General features: G+C 36.0%; 1 protein-coding gene across 5 annotated transcripts in view; it reads right to left on the bottom strand.

The window, feature by feature from the left end:
- The window catches only part of PDE1A (phosphodiesterase 1A), a 181,003-nt gene that overhangs the window by 64,807 nt on the left and 91,577 nt on the right, over positions 1-24,619 (bottom strand). The window contains exon 1 of one of the 5 annotated variants that reach the window (XM_032114164.1): positions 12,495-12,721. The exons of the other annotated variants lie outside the window; for them this stretch is intronic. Coding sequence (XP_031970055.1) covers positions 12,495-12,550 — 56 coding nt within the window. The 5' untranslated portion in view covers positions 12,551-12,721. Of the gene's footprint in view, positions 1-12,494; positions 12,722-24,619 lie in introns of those variants that run through there. 5 annotated transcript variants of the gene reach the window in all.

Here is a 24,619-nt window from a genome sequence, read left to right as displayed (position 1 = left end):
TATAGAGTCCTAGCTAAAGCTCTTTCATCTTGAAGTTGTCAAATACTACAAGATGTCTCAAAGTCTTCATCATGAGCTAGCTGAATTCACTATCGACAAGCTGGGAAATCAAATGTAAACTCATCATCTCTCAAAAATCATGCTTGAAGATGATGGCAGACCTTCAGTATGTTTAACTTGTTGGAGCTAATGTGGTAAGCACACAGAAAAGGCACAAAGCCCTTAGTTCCCATAGTGCTTTAAAAAGCTTTATTTTTCCTGCAGACAGCAGCTTTGAGCACAGTGATCAAAGGTGCTAAAAGGCAGATTATCTCCTTCAGTCCTTGGGACTAGAAAACGTGCATTGACAAATGTTGATACTCGTCCTTTGAAAAGGGCATGCAAAGAAGTACAAAATCCTTTTAGAAATATTAAGAACAAGCTATCACATAAAAAGTCAACTGATGTTCTTTGATTTAAAACTGCATTAACCAGAACTGGTAACTTTGTACTGAAAATACTTTCTAGGCTAATACTAAGAAAACAAATTGCCGTCATTGCTTTTGAAAGCCTTTTTGGTGCAATTTCTGCTGCCGTTAAGGAGGGAAGATTTGTAAGTGTTCAGCACTAAAATAATGTATGATTAAAGAATCTTCAACCGTGATCAAAGTATCTTCAACTACAACAGCACAAGCATCCTTTCCTCTACTTGATAAAATCACATCTGAGCAAATAGTACAGGAACATTGTAATGACAGTTTGTTCTATGATTTCTCTGTGGAATCAAACTGCAGTAAATACTATATAATCTGTATATAATTAACATTTTCATTTTCCTGAGACAGAAATTAGAACTAGGACAGAATTTCCTTGCTGCAAACCACAGGTCAACTTTTATAAAGGTGGCTAAACCCTAAAAGCTAAAATTTCTGGTAACTTTAAAATTTGTTACTTAATAGTTACAGTTATTTGAGACATCAAAAACCTGTAACTGTAGAATCTGTATCCTGGTAAGTAATCTGGGTCCTCTGTGCCTATTTATAAATTATTTTATATTTGTTTGTGACCTGCTGACATCCTTGGACAGAGTATGAAATATAGCTCCATTTGGTTGCTTAGTATGCAATAGAATCACGGAATCATTAAAGCTGGAAGATCATCAAGTCCAACCTTTGGCCAAACACCACATTGTCAACTAAACCATAGCACCAAGTGCCATGTCCAGTTGATTCCTGCCAACTTGCATTTCTCTCAACACACGTACAACTGCCAGCTGATAATATATTAAGGGAACAAAGGTTACCTAAAGGCCTGTATAAGAAAGCATTACAGAAGAAGCGTTTTTTGAAATGGCAGTCCCTCATACTCAGTCTAAGAACATGGTCAGATGTGATGCCCCAGCTATCACTCTCTGATACATTCCATCTCCTTTTTCCTTGGAACTATTGCCCCACCCACCCCCATATCTGATAGCACAAGAGCATGAGTAACAGTATGTCTTCAACCTGACACTGTCAAAACAATCTAGTTTACCTTCAAGATACTGCACATCAGTTCTACTGAAGTCTTTCCACACAATCAGATGAGGGTCACGTGCATGTACAGTTGTGCTATCAGGTGAATCAGGGTAGCTGGTTCAGCAGGACTAACAGATCAACATAATCACCAAGATAATCCTACTTTGATTCAAACTCTCATTTTTCATTGGATTTGGAAGTCCTCCTTTCCTACTTATAATTAAACTTAAAAACTTGAAGTACCAAAGTATAAAAGTTTTACTTTTAATATATAATCACACCTTCCAGATGGGATCAAAGAGCCAATTTATCTTGAATTTTATTTTTAATGTGTATCATGGGTTCTGAGGAACAAAGTACAGATCTGTATTTTTGGGATAAAATTGTGAAATGTAAGGATCCCAAATATTTGCATTATGAACTATTACAGACTATTGCATAAAATAATTTAAGAGTTATCTTAGTCTGCCTAAACTGTTGTAGAAAAAATACCACCACCTTAATTTAGATGTCTTTTCTACTGAATAATTAGCAGCTTCAAGAAATCTATTTTCACTAAAAGAATTTTTCATTCAAAAGACAGAGCAAGACATAAATTCTTTAGCACAACAGCTGTAGTAATTACAGTACAATTTTGCTGTAAAATCATTACCATCTCAGTGGTTCTGAAGAAAGAATAAAGTACATGTAATGTATATGGCAACGTAAAAATATGAATAGGGTTTTTATTTAAAACCTCAATACAGCAATTAAAATGTAGGAAAAAAAATAGGAGATTCTAGAATTCAGCACTCTATGTTATGTGTGAAATAACTTCTGGCATTTGGAATTGTTAAAAATAAATGTTCTGCTGAAGAATTGCCAAATAAAGTACTTCAAAGCAGGTCTTGGTAATGAGAAGTAGAACATCAGATTAGCTTAAACACTTGAGAGCTATATAAATGTTCAAAAGAGGAAAGAATCAAGCGGGTGAACTTTTCCCCTACATTCTTTAAGAATGGTCATAAATAGGATGAAATGTAACATGTCCATTCTTATTTACACGAGACCCTGATTTAGGATTTGTACATGGGAAGCTAAATTTGAATTAGGGTGAGATAAGAAACTGAAATTCACTGTCCTTGAATAGCTCCATCTTTGAATACTTCAGGATTATTTGACTTAATCAGATAAAAGACCCTGGAGCTCATCAGGAAAAATATTTCCCAAAAAGTCATTTAACAATATCACGTTAAATCCATTATCAAGCAGATAGTATATATGGTCTATATGCATACTAGTTTTTGTTCTGGAAACAGTTGTCACAGGAAGTGTAGCAAACCAAATCAAACATCATCGGTAGCCAATGCTGGTATAAAGCTGCCATTTTCCTCAGCCTGCAGAGTGCCTGGCACTTCAGTACAAAGGGTTCAGGTTTGTAAGCCTGGAAGGTAAATTGGATTAGAGGCCATTCCTTAGTTCTTGAAGTTTTCTTTGCCTTAAATCACTCAAAAGATAAGAGTTTCTCCTACAAAGCTGCAAAGTGCAGCCCTGCTCTAATCTAGAGGACTCCAAGAAGGGACAGGCCACTATCCTTACCAGCACTGCCCATGTTTTCCCTACTGTGCTCAGGACTTTGATGAGTTCCTGTCCTTACACACCCCACAAAGCACTTTAACTCCTCTGCTTCAATAAAAGGCACTAACCTCAACTGCTAATCAAATTGTCTTGCCTGATTTGAAAACATGCCATTAAACCAATCTGATTATCAACTTATTGACTAAAAAGGGAAAATATTTTCATAGCTTCCAATTTGTTGATGTTCCAGGTTTGAAATGGAGCATCCCTCAGAAGGTGTAGTCCAGAATCTATCAGCAGAAGTGTTACTTTTGTCTTATTTTGTTCAAACTGAGAAAATCTAGCAAACATAGCCAACTTAAATTCGCCTGTTTATATAAGGTTTACAGATACTATTAGCAGATTAAATTGAAAATTCAGAACTTAGTTCTCAAACTGATCATGACAATATTCATAGAATATTCATGATTGGACCATCTTTCTTCATTGCTAAATTATATGCTGCCACATTACTTTCTAAACAAAGTCCTAAACAGACCTCAAAATTAACCACAGAACTAATACATCCAGCTATGTTTAATTACTTGTGAAATGGCTTGAAAATGTTCTGTTTATCAGAAAGAGCTTTCAGCTGGAAAATTACTGGGCTTCTAGCAAGAATTTCTTTATAAGAAAATTTCAAACCCACCTTCTAATAAGACAAGATTCTGTCCTTAATGTCTGTCTCTTTTGAGGACACAGAAATTAAAAGGTAACTTCTTCAAAGTGATGACAGTACAACATCCCTCAATGTCCTTCTCTAGGGATGTGAAATCCAACCTGAAAGGTTCAAATCACTTAAAGTCATGACTAACATACGTCCCAAAATTTGCATCATTTTTCATAGCTCTACTGAATGAATCACTATCCTTCAGTTTCACTGCAAAGCATTGCCATTCCTTTCAAGTTAAGAACCTGGTTACATTTTAATTTCAAAATAGGAAAGTAGACAGTTCTTGACTCAATATTATAATGTTTGTTTACACACTTACTAAGGAAGAAGCCTGTGTGTATAAAAGAAAAATCAGCAATAAAAGAGTTTCTTAGAAAGTGTAACTACATACTATGATCTGCCTGTCATATTCTCAAACAATAAATTGTTTTATTTTCCATTACTTTTCAGATCCTTTACTGCAGCATATTTTTATTGGAATTCTCAATTTTGAAATCAAGTTAATCACTTTAATCTAAAACAACATTACTCAGAGAAGTAAGCCTTTCTCAAGGAGAACAGGCCAGTTTTAACACAGTAGCAAACAGTCCAGACATTGATGACAAGGGAGTGCTTGAAGAAAGACCATAGAGAAATACTATAGCAAAGTCTTCAGTAGTAAAATTTCCTAAAATTAATGCAAATGAGAGCATGCCTTGTTCAGTAGCCTCCTACCAATACACTGCTTTCACCTGCAGATACCTATATGATGTCATGAATATGCAATGCAGGATGTTCTTGAATGGATGATGGAGAAGGGGAAACCAAGTGCAGTGCTAGTTAACAGCTCGGCTCTGGTGAGTGTGGGTTCGCATGTATGCTTTAGCTGAGCAAACCTCAAAGAGCTCAGGGTTGGTGAGAGTGTTTACAGCCTTTCTGCAATTTCACTCTGGAAAGATAATGTGAAAATGACGATGAATCAGATGGGTATCAGCTTTTTGGTCAGCCACCACCCTTCCCTAGGTGAGCAAACGACAGCGGCTGCTGTGCTTGTTTGGCTTGAAGCCCTGGGGCAGGGCCTGGCCATCTCCTATGCAGTGGTCAGTACATCTCCTGGATTTGACCTTACTAACAAGTGAGCCTTCTAAGCCATTTTATGTATATCTCAGCTCATTGTTTCTGTAGGGTTTGAGGTTTTCTTAATGCCATATTTCATGATTATCGATGACTAAACATTCAGTTGTAAGCAACATTTATTTCTGTGGACTCTGTCATTTTTAAATTGATTTAAAGATTCAAGGTTAAGGACATGATTCTAAAAGATGTGTGAGAGATTTCAGTGTCAACAGTGACCAGAGATTTCCATTTTGTGCAGTGATACACATAAAGAAAGGGAAAAAGAACAAACAACCCACATTTCCTACCATTGAGAAGCTACATCTAAAAAAAATAGAGAAAAGCAAAGCAATAGTAAAATACTCAAATGAAAGGTAAATATATAGCCGAAAATTTTGCTACAGCTTATTAAAAACTTTGTAGCACCAAACATATTAGAAGCATTCCCATATATGAATAAATTATACACACATTGAAGTAGAAAAAGTGCACTCCCCATGGGGCTGTAGGATCAAGCAATGAAGAGATCTAAATCATCTATCTTTTTAAGCTTTAAGGCAGATGCAACAGTTGTTAAAATATGTATTTGCTTCCTTTTTAGGAAAGCTGTGTTGAAATGCCTGATTAATTAACTGAGAGTATGCAAAAAAAAAAAAAAAAAATCAAGTGAAAGACCTCTTATAAAATAAAAAACCAAGGAACATGAAGGAAATGTGAACATGACAAAGTGTAGACACTGGTATTTCATACAGTAACTGCACTAGCAAAAATGTTTATGTATTTTTATGAAGAAACTTGCTCAAGGCTCAGTAACATTCAATTAAAGTGAGATATGTAGGAACAACTAAGAGTAACAAAAAAAGCAGGCATATGAGCACCCAAAGAAAAAGATATGATCCATGGCATAATTGTCTGGAGATCAAAGGACTTTTAGTACTTTGCATAATTTTTCTATTAATCTTCAGTTTCTCTATCTTTGAAATTTGCTGTCTGACAAATGTGATCCTAAATCTGCATACATCAGCCTAGGTCTTAAAATCCTGCTAATATTCTACTGCTGGATACATGTTAATGTACTTTACATGAAGAAGAAATGAAAGTAAAAAACAATGTAATAATTTTCCTCCTGTAGATCCTAGATCAGGTGTTAAAGAAAGGTATTTGTATTATGGTGAATAGGTTTTAATGTGAAGTTAATCCAGGGAGTAATTTAAAGTATGCTTTGCCATAAAATAACTGTTTTCTACTCTTAAAATTTTCATTAACTATGATTTTTATTTTGAGGTCACATCAGCTGTACTTAGTTTAAATTTTAATCCAGAATAGTTAATCTCAGATTCTTTTCTGGAATACCCTTACTAAAATTCAAATTGGAGTACCATTAAAAGAACACAAAACAGCAGAGTAAAATATTCTTACAGTACAAAGAAATAAACCTTATCAAAATGATCTCAGAAATTACAATAACTCTTAAAGAGGACTAATCAAAATAAAATCTAATTAAATTCTGCTCTTACTCAACCACAAGGACTCTGCTTGATTCTGATATATTGAAAAAAGAGACCTTGGCACCTACACCACAAACATGCTTACAGAAATGACATTAAAATTTACTAAATTTTCAAGACTTCATTTATGTTATCTGGTTTCTGACATGGATTTCAATTATTTTTGCAGTAGGAGGCATTAATTAATTTCATTCAGAGGCACAATAGCTCGACATGCGGATACATATTTGATTGCACGATGTGAGCCCCCAAATATGACAACATACAATTTAATCACGCGAATAATGCCTTTATGAGGTGGATTTCTGACTTTTACCCCAGTGATTTATCTCCTCTGATTACAAACCAGACTGTCCTAATGTTTTAAGGCTAAAAATCCAGCCTGTGATTCTTTTGCATTAATTACATCAACCTCACAAGTCTAACTGAACTGTGCACCTACAGTCCCTTTTCTTCAGAAGCCTATGAAAGTTGTTAAGACTTTTTTTTTAATTGGCATTTTTTTAAACACCAATTCTCATTGTTCCATTTATCCCAAGGACACCTAAGTACAAGTGCAAGGATTACAGCAACAAAACCTGTATATTTTCATCGGCTTTCCCATTCGTCTTTCCATTCTTTCCTATTTGCCTCCAGCTCTAATGAGGCACAGGCACTTCCCTGTCCTCCCCACATGGTCCTGACAGGGCTTGTGGATGCCCACTCTCCATTTTCATGTTCCAGTCATGCTCCTTAACCTCTTCAGCATTCCCTTTAGCCCTCGGGCCAGGCACGGGAAACACCGACTTTGCCCCTACAGGCCTTCCTCACTTGTGTTCCTTGATACTTTTGCTCTAAACTGAGCCTGGTCTTTTCTATTTTCATTTCTTGGTGTTTGGCTGAGGTTTTTTCCTGCCATTCAACTCTCTGGACTCACACAGGCGTGCCAAAGAGGTGAACTGAAGAGCAACATCAGTAATAGGGCATTTTCCCACACCTTGCCTTTCACCTACAATATACACTACCCATAGCTATATAGCTCCCACGGTGAGGAATTTTATTAATACACAGCTTCAGTTTAAGTTTATATGTACTATTTGATTTATTTTTTTTCCCATATTTATCTACAATATGAAAGAAACACCCCTGAAAGTATATAGGAGTCAAGTCACTAGGCAGGGCAGCTTGCTACATATTAGTCTTGTGAGTTCAGCTCCAACAACGATACAGGTATTTTTTTCAATATTTAATTGATAGAAAGCACATAAATATGAAACATCATATGTACTCTAAGGCTGAAGGCACTGTTTCCTAAACTCTCACCACTCAACAATATAATGCTGATGCCAGTAACAATGTTAATCATCACAGGTCAGGATTTTAGGTGGCGTGAATCTCACAGAACACAGAGGAGTTCAATCAGTTTACATGAGCGCATGTGCTTTCTAACACATTTTGGTATAATGGCATGAAAAAACAAAATGAGTGTTTTCTAAGGGAAGAGTATCTGCACTCTTTTTTTCATATTCAAAGTTTCGTTACAAAGCCATTAACAACTTCAGTTACAAAGACAGGTAAGAGTAGTTTAAAAATTCATTAATACCTCATGCATATGATAAAGATGCATGGATTAACAGTTCACGAAGGATATTTTACTGCTGTCACCAGTGATGCACAGTTCGTGCTTCAAGTGCACTAAATTAATTTGCAGTGCTCTTCAGAAACATTTCAGTCCTGAAAATACCTAAAGCAGCTGAGCCAAGTGACTGGTGTCAGCAAGGCAGGACTCTGGGACTTGCAAGACACAACAGCTCTCCCACGCACGGAAGAAGGATTCATTATACAAGTATTTCTCAAACAACACAAGTACCAAGCTGTCTCCTACTATATCCACATCTACATATCCAGATTGTTGGAACTTGTGATTTAGCACCAAACTTCATTGGGAAGAACCTTCCCTTTCCTCACCCCATCCTTTTTACATACCAAGAAGCAACTTGATCAGGATAGTTGGTTTCTGTTGAAATGCTGGATAGCCTCTTTCAAGCTCCAAGTTCTAAATTTGGTACATGCCAGAATGATTTGAAATTACATGAAATAGTCTAAGAGGAAAACACATAACGTTTAACAAAATAATTATTTGATTTTGCGATCTTTTAATGCATGCACCATTTAACTCTGACAGATATCTACTAGCAGAAGTTTTAAAAAATATGTCCTAAACCACCAGTTTTAGGTGTCTCATAAAGCAATCCAAATTTTCCTTTCATTGGTGGTGGAATAAATGCCACCTTAAGCCTCACTGTGTTTTTAGTAGCATCCCTTACAACAGCGCAAATTTAATACGTGTTAGGCCTAGATCTGCTTTGGAAATTATAATTACTTCTCCTTTAGATTTGCTCCAATGTCTTCTTGTGATAAATAAGGCTGGTTTTGAGTTGCCTTTCTGAATCCTGTCAGCACTTCCCAATCCCACATTTGTACAAGTGTGGCACTTTTCCAAAACATATTGTCTCATAAATCTTCTTTAAACAGAAAAGCCTTTAAACAGTATTTTGCAGACCTACATCAGTGAATGAACTTGGAAACTTTTCTTTTATAAATAGGATTATGGGAGCTCCATAAAAGTCAGTCAAGAGGTTTTTCAGACCTTTTAGACATTTTGAATTTTAAAAAGAAAAGAAGATAAATACATCATGATAATCCTATTCATGATGCTTACAGATTTTCTATTTATTAGACCTGTCATTGCATTTAAATAGCTGCTCATAATTATTAGAAAGATAAACACTGCTGTAAAATGGATTAATGGTGTTGTGTTTTCTCTAATAATAACAAAAAGTCTCAGCAGTTACTCTACTGTTGGGTTACACAATGTAATTATGTGATCTGTAAGATCATTTACAGTATTCTCCTATAGAACTGGATTACTTTTATTTAGCTACTAGATTTTGCTATCCTTCTAAAATTTAAAATGAGAATGCCTAATTTTGTACTAATGTTACAGTGGTTCTCCTGAAGTTACCTGTTCCATTTGACACAATTGTACAATTTGGCATTTATGTTTACAATTAAGGCTATAGGCATTCGTATAACTTAATACAGAAAACAAAAGCACAGAAACTTTGCAGACCTTTCAATGTATCCCAGGAAGAAAAAAAAAAAGCTATTTCCAAATAATACAGATTTCACTAAGTAAGCTATGAGTATGGATGTTTTTCTCAAGCAAAATTTCACTGAAAATTATACAGTATCAGAAAAGCTTTTGAGTTTGAGTAATTGGCATTTCCTTATGAAAAGTAGGCCTGTATGTTGCCAAAAAGCTCTTATCAGTAGAGCAAAGAACAGTGGAAGCCTTTTGCAGTCACTTGGTACATGGCAGAACTGCTTTATGCCTTCAGCAGTTGATTCTCACGTGCACTATCTGATAAGGACCATCTGATAAGGATTGTTCAGTTGCTCTACATCAGTAAGTACACTAGACCTCTGCTTAGCTGACGTAATATACATCAGCCAATTCCTGAATGTCTGCTTTATCAGGAGAACTCTCAGCAGCCCAACAACAAACCACAGTCTGCTCCTAGTTCCTAGTCTCACTGATTTCATAATCTGCCTCATGGACTCTCAGACTAGGACGCCAGAATGGAACAAGAACCAGGATGCTCAGCTATGAAAATAAGCATATTAATTCATGATTCTGTAGTTTCTTCATGTGCATAATTAAGGCACTTGACTCATCTTTTCAGAGAGGAGCAGGTAGTAAAGCACTGACAAAGAAGGAGGAACAGAAATCATAGATACAAAAATTCACAAGGAAAATAAACGAACATAAAAAGTTCCCATTTATGTTCCTTTTAACAAAATTAAATTTCCTCTTATTACTAAGCATTAAATTAACATTATTTTAAACCACTGTGAACATGTTTTCAGCTTCAACAAAGGATGAAAAATTCCATGTTTTTTAAGCTCAGACCACCTTAAATAAGAGCTATTTGCAAAAAAAAAAAAAAAAAAAAGCATTATAACTACAATACCTAAGCTAGCTCCACTTCCAAGAGACAAGAATAATTATCCCCTTATATCAGTAGATTCAAAGTTTAATCTAGTGATGCATTTGAATCTATGGAGCCATCTAGACTGGACAGAAAATCACCATCTCAAGACAGGAGAGATGTTTCGTGCCAGAAACTTGTGTCTTGTACAAAAGCACCTGATCTAAAGATCTGCTCACCCCAACAGATTTGGATTTCTGCATTTTATAACTCTTTCACAGAAATACAATATATATTAATTATTATATTTAGCAAATACTGTTTCTATATTACCAATGTATGTTTTAAAGTTAAATTTTCTAGATTGGATTACTGGATGGATTAAAAAAGATAAAGGTTCTGGAGAACTGGACCATAATGTATCTACTAGATAGAAACTGCAAGGGCTCCTGAAGGCAGAATGTAGATTTTTGTTCCTGTTTTGTTCAGTCATTTTTGACAGAATAATAGAAAATTTCAGTTCAGTTCTTTCTCTCCAGAGAGGCACACATCAATTGAAAATCTCTATAAATATCAGAAAGAAACACCATCTTAAACTGCTTGAAGAATCATAACTGGCATGATGCCAAAAGGTCCCCTTGAACTTTAACCTATTGATACAGAGAGCTGGCCAAAAAGAAAAAAACAAACAAAAAAAAGAATAAAAGCCACTGCCACAGTAAACTTATAATTTTCTTTTCTTTTCATGCCTTTTCTTTAAGATGTGTTTCTACACATTACTGTACAGGATGTACTTCCAAGGAATTGCATATACCTGCTGTATTGGAGGAATTGGCTTCCTCCCATGACCCAACAAACAGTGCCAGAAGTCACTTTGCTGCCTGTGTGCTCTCTCAAGCGAGGTCAAAGGAAAGGAGCCAACCTACAGGGCAACCCACTCTGTCTTCAGGTTTGAGGTTTGGCACACATTTCAGCTCTGATATTATGTTAAAACAAAACCTTAAACGAGACTTGGAAAAGTATTAACAAAATGGATAATAAACTGTAGATGGGGGGTGGGGGAAGCAGCATAAAGCTGTTATATACCACCACTGCTACCAATACTGATCTCAAGTCAGGAAATGCTTAAGGAATAACAGAAATGTCCCTCTTATACTGACTTTGCTGTAAATCCTCAGCATCTAAAGCCATGCCACCAGTTCAATCTGCAACTTTTTTATGTTCAAAAGCCATCTCATTGGGAGTGCTCTAGCCTGGGTTTCTGTCTTGTTCTCCGAACTAGAAGGAAAAGCAGTGTAGGCACAGAACTAAGGAGAGGATTACAAACCGATTGAATTTACACAGAATACAATAAAAGAGACAGATTTTCCATTTCCAACAGCCAAAAACCCAAATCAACCTCTTTAAAAGGCTGCTTAGGTCATCTGCAAAGCTTTCTATATAGTTAAGAATTGAATTATGGTTTCCTGTTCCATTATTTGTTGTCTTTGGTCACCACCCAGGTGCATGGAAAAGTTTTAAAAGTAATGTTTATCCCTGAAAAAAGAAAATTCTTGAGAGCTATGAGCTGGCTAGCTCCTTTAGAAGGAAGAAGAGGATTTGCTTAATGTAGTTCTGGCACACAAAACATAAATCCGGTCTCAGAAAGAGATGCTACATAATCTAGTCTTTTGCTTCTCTCACAAATTATATCCTGCCAGAATTGACAGAAGATTTTACAATCCCTAAAGTGCAAAGCCTTCTGTGCAAATATACACATGCTCATTTTAGTTATCAGCTTTAAAAGTTGTGTGGCTTTGTTTCTTTAACATTGTGAACAAGACAAATTTGGAATGGTTTGTCATTTCTTTAAGTTCTTGTCAAGAAGAGCAGCTGCATAGCCAGAGCACTCAGAGAGGGAGAGCTCAGTTCTGTACATTTTACCCACAACAGTCAGCAATTACGTGTACAAGCAGTTCCATTAGCAGCCAGAGGAAGACGATGTAATTACAGATTTGTACAACTTGGCCTCAGAACAAAACAAAAACAAAACCAGGAGCTTAATCAGTCATTTTATATATCAGTTGTATATACAGCATGCCCAGAAACAGGAAGCTCAAATCAGTTACTGAAGACAGGCATCTTGCTGCAATGGAGATGCCCTGGAGTATCTCACCTGGTCGCCAGCTGCTGCTCCAGAAGAGCACAGGTGTCCTGCTGGTCCTGGGTCATATCTGCCAGCCCTGGGTGGATGTCTCAGGCACCCTTAGGTGTCTCAAATGGCACTAGATACCTGTATTTGAGCAACTGATGCAAGCCTAGGCTGTCAATTCTTTACAGGTAAAGCAGACACACGCTCCTTCAGGCAGAAAATATTCAGTTCAGAAATCAGTGAAATCTACTTGAAGATAAGCAGGAGAAGGGTTACATTTCTTAGAGACAGAGAGTGTGTGGGATGGTGTTACTGCTGCAGTATGACATAAAAAGCCTGGTCTCGTACATGTGTCGTGAGGAGAACAGAGAAAAGAGAGAATGCCAGAGACAGAGCAAGTACACATACACTGCAGTCTTCCGACATGTCAGGAGCACAGTTACACCCTTGTTTTCTATAATTTTTGACCCTTTGTGACTGATTATAACCTGATCTAGCAAAGGAAGTCTCATCGTTTCTACTGTGCCCAGGTTTTACCCCACCTGTCAGTCAAGTGTGATGCGTAAGTACCATGGATAGGAAAGCAACATACATTCTTAACACCACAACTTAACACCACATACATTTTTACACTGCCAGAATGGTATTAAAGGAGCAGAGATTAAATCCACCCCAACTGCTGGGCAAATAGCATACTGGGCACAACATAAATGGGAGCCAAACCAATCAGATAAAATCTATGGTAATGTTTTTGTTTCTTCAGATCAACTCTGTTCTCCTAGCTTGGACTCTATCTTGTAATCCAGCTTATTAGTTACTAGGCCTGACTACCAGCTTACCCAGGGAATACATGAGTGCTCCCGTGTAGCAGTCTCCCTCCTCCTCTTTCCTGTCTCTGAGTACTAAATCTTCCCCGTGGCTTCCCTCTCCCTTCCAAACTGAGGACACACACTGTGGTTCCCTAGGGAGAGACCAGCTGAGATTTGTTTCCACAGTCAGCTGTGGGAGATGGTACTTGACCCCTGCTTATCACAAACAAAGCTGGAATTCAGCTTCTCACCTGTCTCTCTCTTGGTATCAGTTCTTTTGACCTTAAAATCCCTCCAAAGAATATTCATTTTCATGTGAGGACAGAAAAGGAACTAAAGGACAAACTTGTTTAAATGTGATGGTTATCTCAAAGACAATTTTCAGAAATGAGCTAATAATACAAAGTTACATAAAATGAGAGTATCTTAAAAGATAGTTTATCAACATACTCTATATTAAAATAACCCAAATAAAATAATGAAAAAATAGTTTATCATGAACAACCACAATTTTTAGGCTGTACGCTTGTATGTGAGGTTCAAAACATTTCATTTGCAAAACAAGAATATTTTTAGGGATTTCAGATTGTGTAAATAAGGTGGATACTGGACTTTTGAGACATATATATATATATTTATGTTGCGCTAACACTTATAGTTGGAGGAAAATAATCAGCATCTGACAAAAACAACTGAATGGTCATCTAAATGGCTAATTACCAAAATTCTGGCTGGACAGAATGCAGCTGCATTCCTATTCTAACTAGGACCACAGGGAGCTCAAAAAGTCTACCTGGAAGGAGGTACATGTCTTAGCTTTTCTTAGCTCCAGTTCCATTTATACAAAAATACAGACAATAATTTATGTACCATACTTTATACCACAGGCCAAGAAGAGGAACTTAATAAACCAATCACAATAGCTTTCCTAAAATGTCTCTGTATGTAGAATTTACAGCCACCTTAACAGTCTCTCTGCTAATTGCCATGACCGTGGTACAAGTACCATTCTTTAAGGGATGACCAGTAATACTTATGACCTTTCCATTTCACAATGTTCTGAAAATCATTAGAAATGTACGAATACCATAATGCAGGTATAAACAGACCCAGAGCCATTGCACACACATCAGGATGTTTCCTGATACATAAAGTCTTAGTATCTTTTTCTTTTTTAAAGAAAACACCATTTGTCAACACAATTTCACTTCATCTGCTACAAACTAGAAAACAAGTGTGTTCAGGCTGCGGAAAACATTGGTGGTATCTATGCAAGTATTTAATGTAGCAGCTTTATATGTTCACACAAAGCTGGTTTTGAGAGTCTCATCAAAGAAGGAGGCAATTCTGTTCTTTTACCTCTATTCACTCAGCACTATAAAAAGTGAGATACAACCATCTTACACTGCTTTAGAGAGCATGCAGCTGCTAGAATTTATTTTATTTGATTCTGGCTTATGGCATGACTATTGCCATATAGAAGTTTTCTCCTAAAAAGTCATCATAAAAGTAATATAAATAAACATACCCTTCTATCTTTATACAATCTATTCCACTAAAATTAGACTACTCACTTTATTTCTTAGGAAACCATCAAAACATATAAAGAGCCTGTAACACAGAGCAAAAACCTGGCCTGGCAATAACTGAAGCATCTGTTTCAGCTCTTTTAAATATCCCAATGACCTTCTGAGATTTCCTACGCACCTAAACACAACAAAAAAGCCACTGGTCCCACTCAGTGGGGCAGCTGCACAGCAGACACCTGAACACAGTTGTCGTAGCACTGAGACAAAATTGTTCAGCCCAGACTTCTGAGAACACTTTGCTCTGGTGCAAATCTGTAATTGTAATATTTGCAGTTTTGCAAAGGAAAGAAGTCCTATTTGTTAAATCAGGAAGCCTCATTCGTGAACAGTGGAAAATACTACTAAACTTTTCAAATAATGCCAGTTATTTTGCTGTAGAATTGCACAGCATACCATATCACGTCACTGGAGCCTAAAATAAAATCTTCCCAGAAACCCAAGTGCCCTATAATACTAATTTTAAGAGATTCCGAAGTTATTCCAAGCAAATGGTTTTATCTATATTTGGCTATTAGCCCCTATAGACAAACTGAATTTGGAAAAGTTTGTATGTTTGGGATAAACATAAGAAACAACATGGAACAACATGTTTTCTCTGTGCATCACATGAGCTGTAGCTCACTGAATGTCAGCTGAAAGGTAGGGCTAAAGGTTAAGAGGATATTCTTTTTTCAGTTGTGATTCTGCATTGGCACCAAAGCCTCAATAGCTGTACAAATCCTTTGTGCTAGTCAGTGACATCTGAAAAGGTTCTCCACAGCAAAATATCTCTGAATGTCTTTCTAGAGGTTAAAAAATCATTTGTTAGTCCGATAAGGGCAAAGGCCTCACTCACCATGGCATATTCATGTTATTACAGTTTTCCTTATACAGTATCCCTGATTCTACTGGCATTACTGAAATTTTGTCAAAACAACAGGCACCAAAAAAATTGAAATAAAAATAAAAAAAGAACAGGTGCATCAGCAGAGGAGCATAATAGTAGTAAAAATGAATGACAGTTCCCATGACATTTCCTATTTTCTAAGAAAAACGTGAAAAGATCAAAGTCTCATCCAACTCTTTCCTGAGACAGGAGTAAATGTCACTGTTTAATTAATAGTTAACTGCCCTGCCACTTCTAACATACTTTCTGCTAAAAGATGCATTGATTTAATTACTGTGACTGAGCCTGTTGGGTTGCCCAGAAAACTGTTCAATTCAGCTGAGACAGGGCAGCTGCAAAGGCCTTGAAGTGCTGAAATCTCATGAGTCCTGACAGGAATTCCCTTCCTGGTCAGGGACAGTCATACCCTGCACATTCCCCAGCAAGAAGAATTTTGTAACAGGAAGGTGAAATACAAAAAAGTTATGCCAGGAACAAGCCAAAAAACAATCCTAATATATCCACCCCATATCTTGTTGTTACTAAGCAAGGACATTCAGTGCAAGGGAAATTTTTATCATCCTTGTCTTCACATCATGTAATTTTTATCAATTTGAACAAGGAGAGGTTGTGACATTAAAACCATGAATCTCACCTGATGATTTTCAAATGAAAAGACATAAACCTGCTTTATGCTTGGTTTTAATTTAGAAATTATTTATGTTACTTTGAAAAACAGAGATAAAAATATGATGATTTTAGGTTACTTAGCACTTTTAGAAATAGTCTATAATTTTACGGAAAATGTCAAATCTCATTTTTGAATTTTCCAAAATCAAAAGTAAGTTTTGATTTAAAAGAGGGGATTAAAAAAAAAATGCAAGCACATTCTCACACAGGAAACATATGCTATGCAAAAGAAACCATTTTTTTGAAAACAATCATAAAAATAGAAACCTATCAAACATCAAATGGCTTGAAAGACATACATTTAGAAGAAATCTGTAATTTGTCACATTTCATCATTTAGAATTACAGGTAAAAAGCTCTACAGAATCAGCTACAAGCTATTTAATCTCCTTTTATAAGCTGCATACTCCATCTACTCTGTCCTCCTCCTAAAAAATGCCACCTTGGAAAGGGTTGCTTTATTGCCAGTATAATAGGAAATGCTGACTCCATTAATAATCTATTATAAATTTAATGGATTCCTACCGATTTCTTATCCTTGGGTAAAGAAGGAGGTTTGGTTATCTTCCTGCAGTTTCAAGCTTCTATATCTACCTGGCTTCTGTGTTCAGTCTTGAGCAAAAGACAGCAATGTGTATAAATGTAGTAATGAGTGGTTCTTCATATTTTATAATGAATACATGATTAAGAGTTTCTATGATAAATAAATATAACCAGTAGCTTATCTAGGCTTTCCCAATCTGTTTTCCTTTAATTGCTGAAAATTTAAAAATAAAAATGTATCCACTAAATATGTTTCAATCCCAAAGCATGCACCCAAAGCTAGGAGTAAACTTAAGTACAAATCTATTTGTCAGAGACACATGAATTTCCATCATTATGACAACTTATGACAATGTACTTAATTTCTTGTGAATTAACTTCTTCATTTTTGCTACCATGGTTTATTTGCATAAAAAATAGCTGGGCTAAAATGTTAAGACAAAGCAGAAGAGCCTGGTAATGTGGGGTTGTATTTAGTAGAATAGATTATATTTTCATAGCACTTTCTATCCAGGGATATTGTGACATTTTATAAACAAGCTGAGACTTACACACCAAATTTTATCTCTGTTCCACAAATAGGGATACTGAGGAACATGAGAAGATAGGTACCAGGGGTCATGGGAAATAGGACACGGCTCTCTTGGCTCACAGGCTTATTCTTGCCACTCTGTGCCTGGTTTTTCTCCTGTACACTGAAAATCTGGCAGAGACTTAGCTCCATTGTCCAAAGCTCCAGCCTCAAGACACCACAGTGACCGACCACTGAAAACTACCTGGGCAAACCTAGCTTTTAAATCAGGGTTGAGGCATTTCCTACAACTTCCAGTCCTGATGTTTGCATTCATCATTCTGATGAACTCTATTCTATTTAACACGGTCATACAACTCCCTAGCTTAAAAAACGGGCACTTTTTAATCTGATAACAGTCTCAGATGAGTTGTTTGCTCTAAATCTACGTGAATAAAAGCTAACTTAAAATGCCCCAAGTCATTGCAAAATGTAAACATTCTATTACATTGAAAATTACATCTTTTACATCTTTTCTTCCCTTGCTGCATAGCTGAAGTAAATTACAAAACCAGGTCCTATTGTAGCTGTTACAATACAGTGGATCCGTATTTGCAGGTAACTAACTGATTTCTTGAACGAGCCACAATACTAATATTAGTTATGAAAAAAATGAGCAAAAAGGTTGAAATTTTCAGTAAGGCACTTGATTAGAGCAATCATTTCATGTTTGTTGCTACATTCTATGGTATTGCTTAATGCAGATTTGTTCCAATTATATCAAGGATCAATGAACAGAAAAAGTTCATTAACCTGCAAAAAAGTTGAAAGCTGTCATTTTTATTTTGACTTTGCTCATTAATTTATTTTTTTTTTTTTTTTTTAAAGTGCAGAAGTACAAGTAGCCTGGGTAAGGCAAATTTATTACTCAATGCAAGGAAATTTGAAGGATAGAAAAAATACATGGAAATAATTCCATTGGAAACTTTAGTATATTTTCATTCAATATATTCATAATATTGGACATTCTGTCATAAATCTATGAAGTCAATCTTTCACTGCAAGGAAAATATCTTCCTTATCTTTTGTAATTCTCAAATTAAAGAAAGATGATTCTAAAGTGCCAAAACCCATAATCAGCCTGACCAAAAAAGTACTGATTTTCAGCTGCATCATGTTCAAAATGATCATGAGTTGGTGCTTCAGCTCTTGACAAATTTGTGGAACTAATGATAACTCTCCAATATTGTAAAATTCAAATTACGTTCATGAAAGCTGGGCTCATTTGAAGCCCATTTAGAAAACATCCTTGTTTCTAAGTGACCTTTAGGTGTGAAACTCAGTTATTTGTTGCAAAAGTGACTTTTTTTCCTTTTAAAATAAGCAAGAATAATGGGGGTTTTTTTCATCTATAAATTATTTTATAAGTCTTATGCTCAAAACCACAATAGTGCTTAGCATTACATTTTGCTCAAACCACATGAGAATAATTGTGTAATGTTTACAAAGTTCTTGGAATGATGAGATACACGATGAGATACATACTTCAGTATCATTAAATGACACATATCCTATTTTGTTCCATCTTTTCTAAATTTGTCTCTGTTACACAATGCTTGAATTCCCATTGCCAGTTCTACTGCTTCCTAGCAAACAGCAACACTAGGGAACTATTTATATCTATTATTTATTAAGTACTTAAACTAGTTGCCATATTTTGGGGTAGATGTTCACAGATGTATCGATGCCAAGATTTCATAACATAAAAAGCAATTTTGTTATGTAGAAACAAAACTTCTTTGTAAGGCACTGGGGAAGAGAGAGCACATGAAATATGACAACACTTCTGATGAAGAAAGAGCCAGTTTGCTGGACAAACAGTGCTACAGCAGGGAGTGGATGGATGGTGTTTCTCAGGTGCAATATTTACAATATTTTAAATTATTTACTACTAACCTCAGGAGCATTCTCAAGACATGCTTTTAAAAAGATTTAATTTCCTTTAAGCATTTACATGGCTATGATAGGAACCCCAATGAAAGGTACTGATAAAGAAACTCAGATTCTCAGATTATTTAGCGACATTTTTCTTTTCAAAAGTCTCTACAATTTGTCTCAAATCTAGTTGTCATCTGCAAATAAACTCCTCAGGACCAAAATGAAATATATATCTTATTTCACTATGATTTTGAAAAGTTTTTGTACCTAAAATATTTTTCAGCTAGTTAAGAGCTCCTGTGATGACTGCTTGTCCAAAATCCTCATCTGCTATACAGATGGGGAAACTCCACCCACAAGCAGTGGTAAAGGCATATGGAAGTGCCTAGTGGAAGAAGCAGTTTCCTGAAACTATCAGAAGTCTCCCACATGCCTAGGGAGGAACAGGCAAAGTACTTACAAGCAGATGCCTCTTGCCTTCTTCTCTCTAATCCAGTCTGCCCAGATGCTAAATACATTTTTCCTGCTATGTCAGAGATGCATATTGCTTGACAGAGTTCAAGTGCCTGATTACCAAATGTTAAACTTAAATTCATAGCTTTTTCTGATGTGTAAATCAGGGCAGCCACCAGCAAGCAAAAGACAGAATTAGTCCTTCCATCCGCAGGCTATTTAAGCAAGTGTGAGGCTGTAAGGTCATGCCCAGCCCATTTAAGTCCACAGCCTATTTCCATGTTTAAACCTCACAGATCTGAGTGTTAGAACACACAGCTGAACCCACCTACTCTGACAACGCGCATCAAATTTTGCAGCAGCTCTTGCCCAAAGCTAAAAATGATCACCAACCCTTTCCAGCCTGCTTCCTGCCCCCCACCATTTTTTCCAAACAGGGATAAGTTGCAGGTTTTCTTGGTGCCTTTCTGCAGAGCCCTGGGAGGCAGAGCACAGAACCCCATCAGTTACTGACCACAGGCACACATGTACCTTGCGCCACATCAGGAGAACTTCACAGAAAAGCTTGTCTGCTTTTCATTTGCATATCAGAACTGTGCCTCAGTGCCCTCTCACGAGATCCCCACATAAAAGGACTTCAAGAACCAAGCAATGTGACAGAAGTGTCTTGATTCTGAGCATTACCAAAAAAAACCAGCAGTGATTGTTATATTACACACCTTCCTGAACTTTAAATACCACGCTGTAACCATACAATATTAGAATGGATTATTCAGAATATAATAGGGGAACTATATGCAGATTGTGAAATATTTTTAATTTTTCAAGGGGTTTTTTGTATTTCAAAAACTTCAGAAAGTTTTATTTAAACTTCATTGATTTATGCTTTGTGGTGCAATAGCTTTTGTCCAATTGTGGTTTTTTCATTACTACACAAGAAATAGCCAAGCTTTCTCAACACAATGTTACATTATTTTCCAGAAAGAGAACCACTGTACTTGTCCCAGATGTTCATGCCCCAGAATTCAGTAGGCATGATGTATTCTCTTTGATAAGCATGTTTCATGGCACCATCTCAGCAGAAGTATGGGTATTATTTGTGAAACAGGTGATAAAGCCAGAGTTCTTTAGCTATTGACAGATATTTTAAGAAGAATAACCCTAGATTACATTATCTCTGTCCTTGGACTCCAAGAATAGACCCATTTCTTCCAAACTCATCTGAACAATACCCTGCAAAAATCTGATCAGAGTGAGGAGGTTCCTTCCAACCTGAATTATTCTACACTTCTATGATCTGCAAACTAGAAAACGCCATTAAAAAAACTCTTTCTTTGTTACTACCAATTCAGTTGCTAAATTTCCTTTCTCACACCGTAAAATTACCTTTACTGAGGAAAAATCACTACAATAAGCTACAATAACTAGGGCCAGCTTGGGATCTTGAAAAAGAAAATATGAAACAGTTATTTATCCACTTAATTCAATGAAGTTAAAGATGTGATAGCTACTCATAACTAATAATATTAAATTTTAGTTATTAATCACAGTGGAGCTTCTTAAATCACCCTGTTGCTCTTACTGACTTCTGCACCCTTAAAAAAAGATATATGAATTTTGCTCACCTGATTATGTTGCTGGGTAGATACCTTGGGTCTTTATGAGTTTTACGTGTTAGATCAAACCTATTTTCCTAATTCAAGTAATATTGGTCTCTTCCCTTTCTCTTTTCCTTTCTTCAGCCTTTCTAATGAAATATTATTCATTTATGAGCTTAGCAGCAAAATCTGGCATAATAGGCTTTTATTTTTGTTCCCGGTAACATAAGCACATCTATGCTGGGTCACAATTAAAGTCCGTCTAGTTCTTATGCAGTTTTGAAAATGCCAAAAGCAGATGGCAGGGAGGAGAAAAAGAGCATAAGTAGTATAAAGTGATATTGGATACTCTCCCAGCCTCTGGTCATGTGGGGGTAGAGGACTCCCTGACACAGAGGTGGTTTCTATGTGTCTAGAAATAAATAACTCTTCTATGAAGTTTCTCAGTCTCCTTCTGCACCCGTGTACACTCCTTTGTCAAGGAATCCCTCAGTATATTGTGATGTTGTGCAGAGAACCATTTATCATTTATTTATAAAATGTTGTGATGATCTCTTTTTTTGTTTCTTGGTAATCTTGTTTCTTGCTCCTATTTATTCTGAACATATCTATTATTCACATTTTAAAACCCTGTTGGCACTATATGCAACAGAAGAATATGAGTCTTTTTAACCCACAGCCACCTGTGCAAGTCATCAAAAGATTTTGTCTAGAGAATACAAAACTGTGTGCAATACATCTAAGAGGGTTTCTCTTTGGTTTTTTAACACTTAGCTTTCAGAGAGGAGTGTAAAGCTCCCTGTACTATACTGTAATGTGGATTCCTATCAGAAAGATTTATGTTCCTTTCCATCATAAGAAGTAAGGTAGGATACCCTTAAAAAACAAAGTTTTTACCTTTGTCTGTTTTGCGTGTGTCAGGAATGCCTCTTCCACAAAGATCTAATTGCTCTTTTAAGTCTGCCTTTCATTGGTCTACTTCCCTTAGTCCCAAAATAGCTCCCTGATACTTTTTGCAGCTGCCATCTTCTTAAAGAAAATTCTTTGTTTTCCATACGGGCACTCTGGTGACTGCTACAGCCAGGGCCCTGCTGGGGGAATCCCCCAGTGTCGCACTTTCATCAGGTTAAGAAGTAGGTATCTGGTCAGAGGGTACTCCTTCTGCACCCAAGGAAGTATGGACTGAGGAGTGAGGTAAAGGTATCCATGTCTAACCAGAACTGACCAAATACATCAGACAGAGGTTTGCATAAACCCTATGTTCATTTGTTAAGCTCACTAGGTCCAAGAGCTATGTAGACAACAAATCCCACAGCACAGCTGCTTGAATTACTCCACTATCGAGATAATTAACTTCTCTGTGTGCTCTGAAGGGTATATTTACAAAGGTTTTCTAGGCGTTGAGGTGGTCTAAATGTAGCTGGCAAAGGCATGGTCTTAAATTAGCTGTCTGCTATGAATCTGCCAGGATACAAATAGATACATCCAAATATTCCTGTAAATCCACCACTACTTTTAAGCTATGCTGATGATTGAAGTTGCTCTCATATAAGCACTTGCTTAAAAGCAAGGTCTTGAGATTTTCTTTCTTGTAAAACACAATAATCATCATGAACAGATTTACATAGAAAGAATTTAAGAGTTTCATATATACCAATGAGTCCCAACAAAAAAAAAAAAAAAAAAAAAAGCAATAGCCAAAGGGAGTAAACGGTAACACTGGTGGCTATCAATAAGTCATTTGAAGTTGCATGTCCCTAGTAATTCAGAACATACAGTAAGAGAATAATGTGCTGATTAGCTGGGGAATTATGGAATTGTGAGCAATTTAGCTTTCTGCTTCTATAAGGACTGAACCAAGCAATCTCAAGTGCCTTCTTGATGGAACAGTAAGACAAATAGATTGACTAAGTAGAGTAGAAATTAAGTCACCAGTTTTCCAGAAAGATTTAGATACTTGAATACCTGAAAATGTAATTCCAATTGGCTCACAAAGTGAGGTATTTTTGAGAATTACATATTGGCATGAAAATCAGAAACAGAGTAACATCAGGATGAGATGTTGTGTCTTTGCTAATATCCAGGACTAAAACAGGTTTGTTTTTTTTTTTTTTACTTATTATTTAATAATGGAAAAACATTAATGAAATTTTCAGGTTTTAAAGTCAGGTGATAAAAAGACAATTTAAAAGGTATTGCAAATGCACAGAAAACAATGTTATGAAAATAATTTCATAGCACTGGAGGCAAAGAAAAATGTGAGAGAATGTATTTCAATATGCATTTCAAGGGAAGAGAGAGATGAAAATGAGTACTACTGAGATAGACTTCAGGAGACCAAATATTCATGCTACCATGTAAATAAAAATAATCCTGTAATTTGGATATATTTAACTACATCTTGGAAAAGAAATAGAGCATTATTTCTCATATTACTTTGGTATAAGAAAAAAAATGGAATTAAATTTTCCTATAACAAAGCAAATCCATGGAAAGTAGAAATTGCTCAAAGAGAGCATTAACTGGGAGCTTTAAATACTCAATTGAGGAAAGTTAAAATTAATTAAGTATAGATTGGTTAACATTTGACTAGACAGACAGCATCTACTAATATTTTAAGATCATAACAAAAAGTAGAATAGTTATTCAGTATGAGACTCTCATATTAATAGCCTGAAATTAAACATGGAAAAATTGAGGCTGAGTATCAGGAAAGCTTCCTGGCAGTGAAACAAACTGGGTTCCCAGGGGAAACAACGGAATCTACACAGCTTTAAACTTTTATAACTAGACTAGACAATAACAATCAGTGTAGGGGAATATTTTTGTATTGGCAAAAGATATATTACTTGATACTGGTAGGTCACTGCCATCTCTGGTTTCCATAATTCTGTGAAGAAATACATAAACCCCCCCAGTAGACAATCACAGATTTAAAAAAAAAAAAAAAAAAAAGACTTGTTTAAAAGAGAAGGTTTTAGTTATTCAAATGAAATTCACAAAAATCATTCAAAAAATAAGGCAGAGCATGAGTTCATGTTTGTTGTGCTCTACAGCTTGTTCCTGTATTATGACAGAAAAAAAGAAATTATTTTAGATGAAGTGGGATAGCCTATGTTCTGCTGATTTGATATATTAGCTTGTAAGTAACTA

This window comes from Corvus moneduloides, chromosome 7, assembly GCF_009650955.1.
Source record: "Corvus moneduloides isolate bCorMon1 chromosome 7, bCorMon1.pri, whole genome shotgun sequence".
Classification (NCBI taxonomy): Eukaryota; Metazoa; Chordata; class Aves; order Passeriformes; family Corvidae; genus Corvus; species Corvus moneduloides.
The sequence above is the reverse complement of the archived record's forward strand: the minus strand, read 5'-3'. Positions and strand labels throughout refer to the sequence as shown.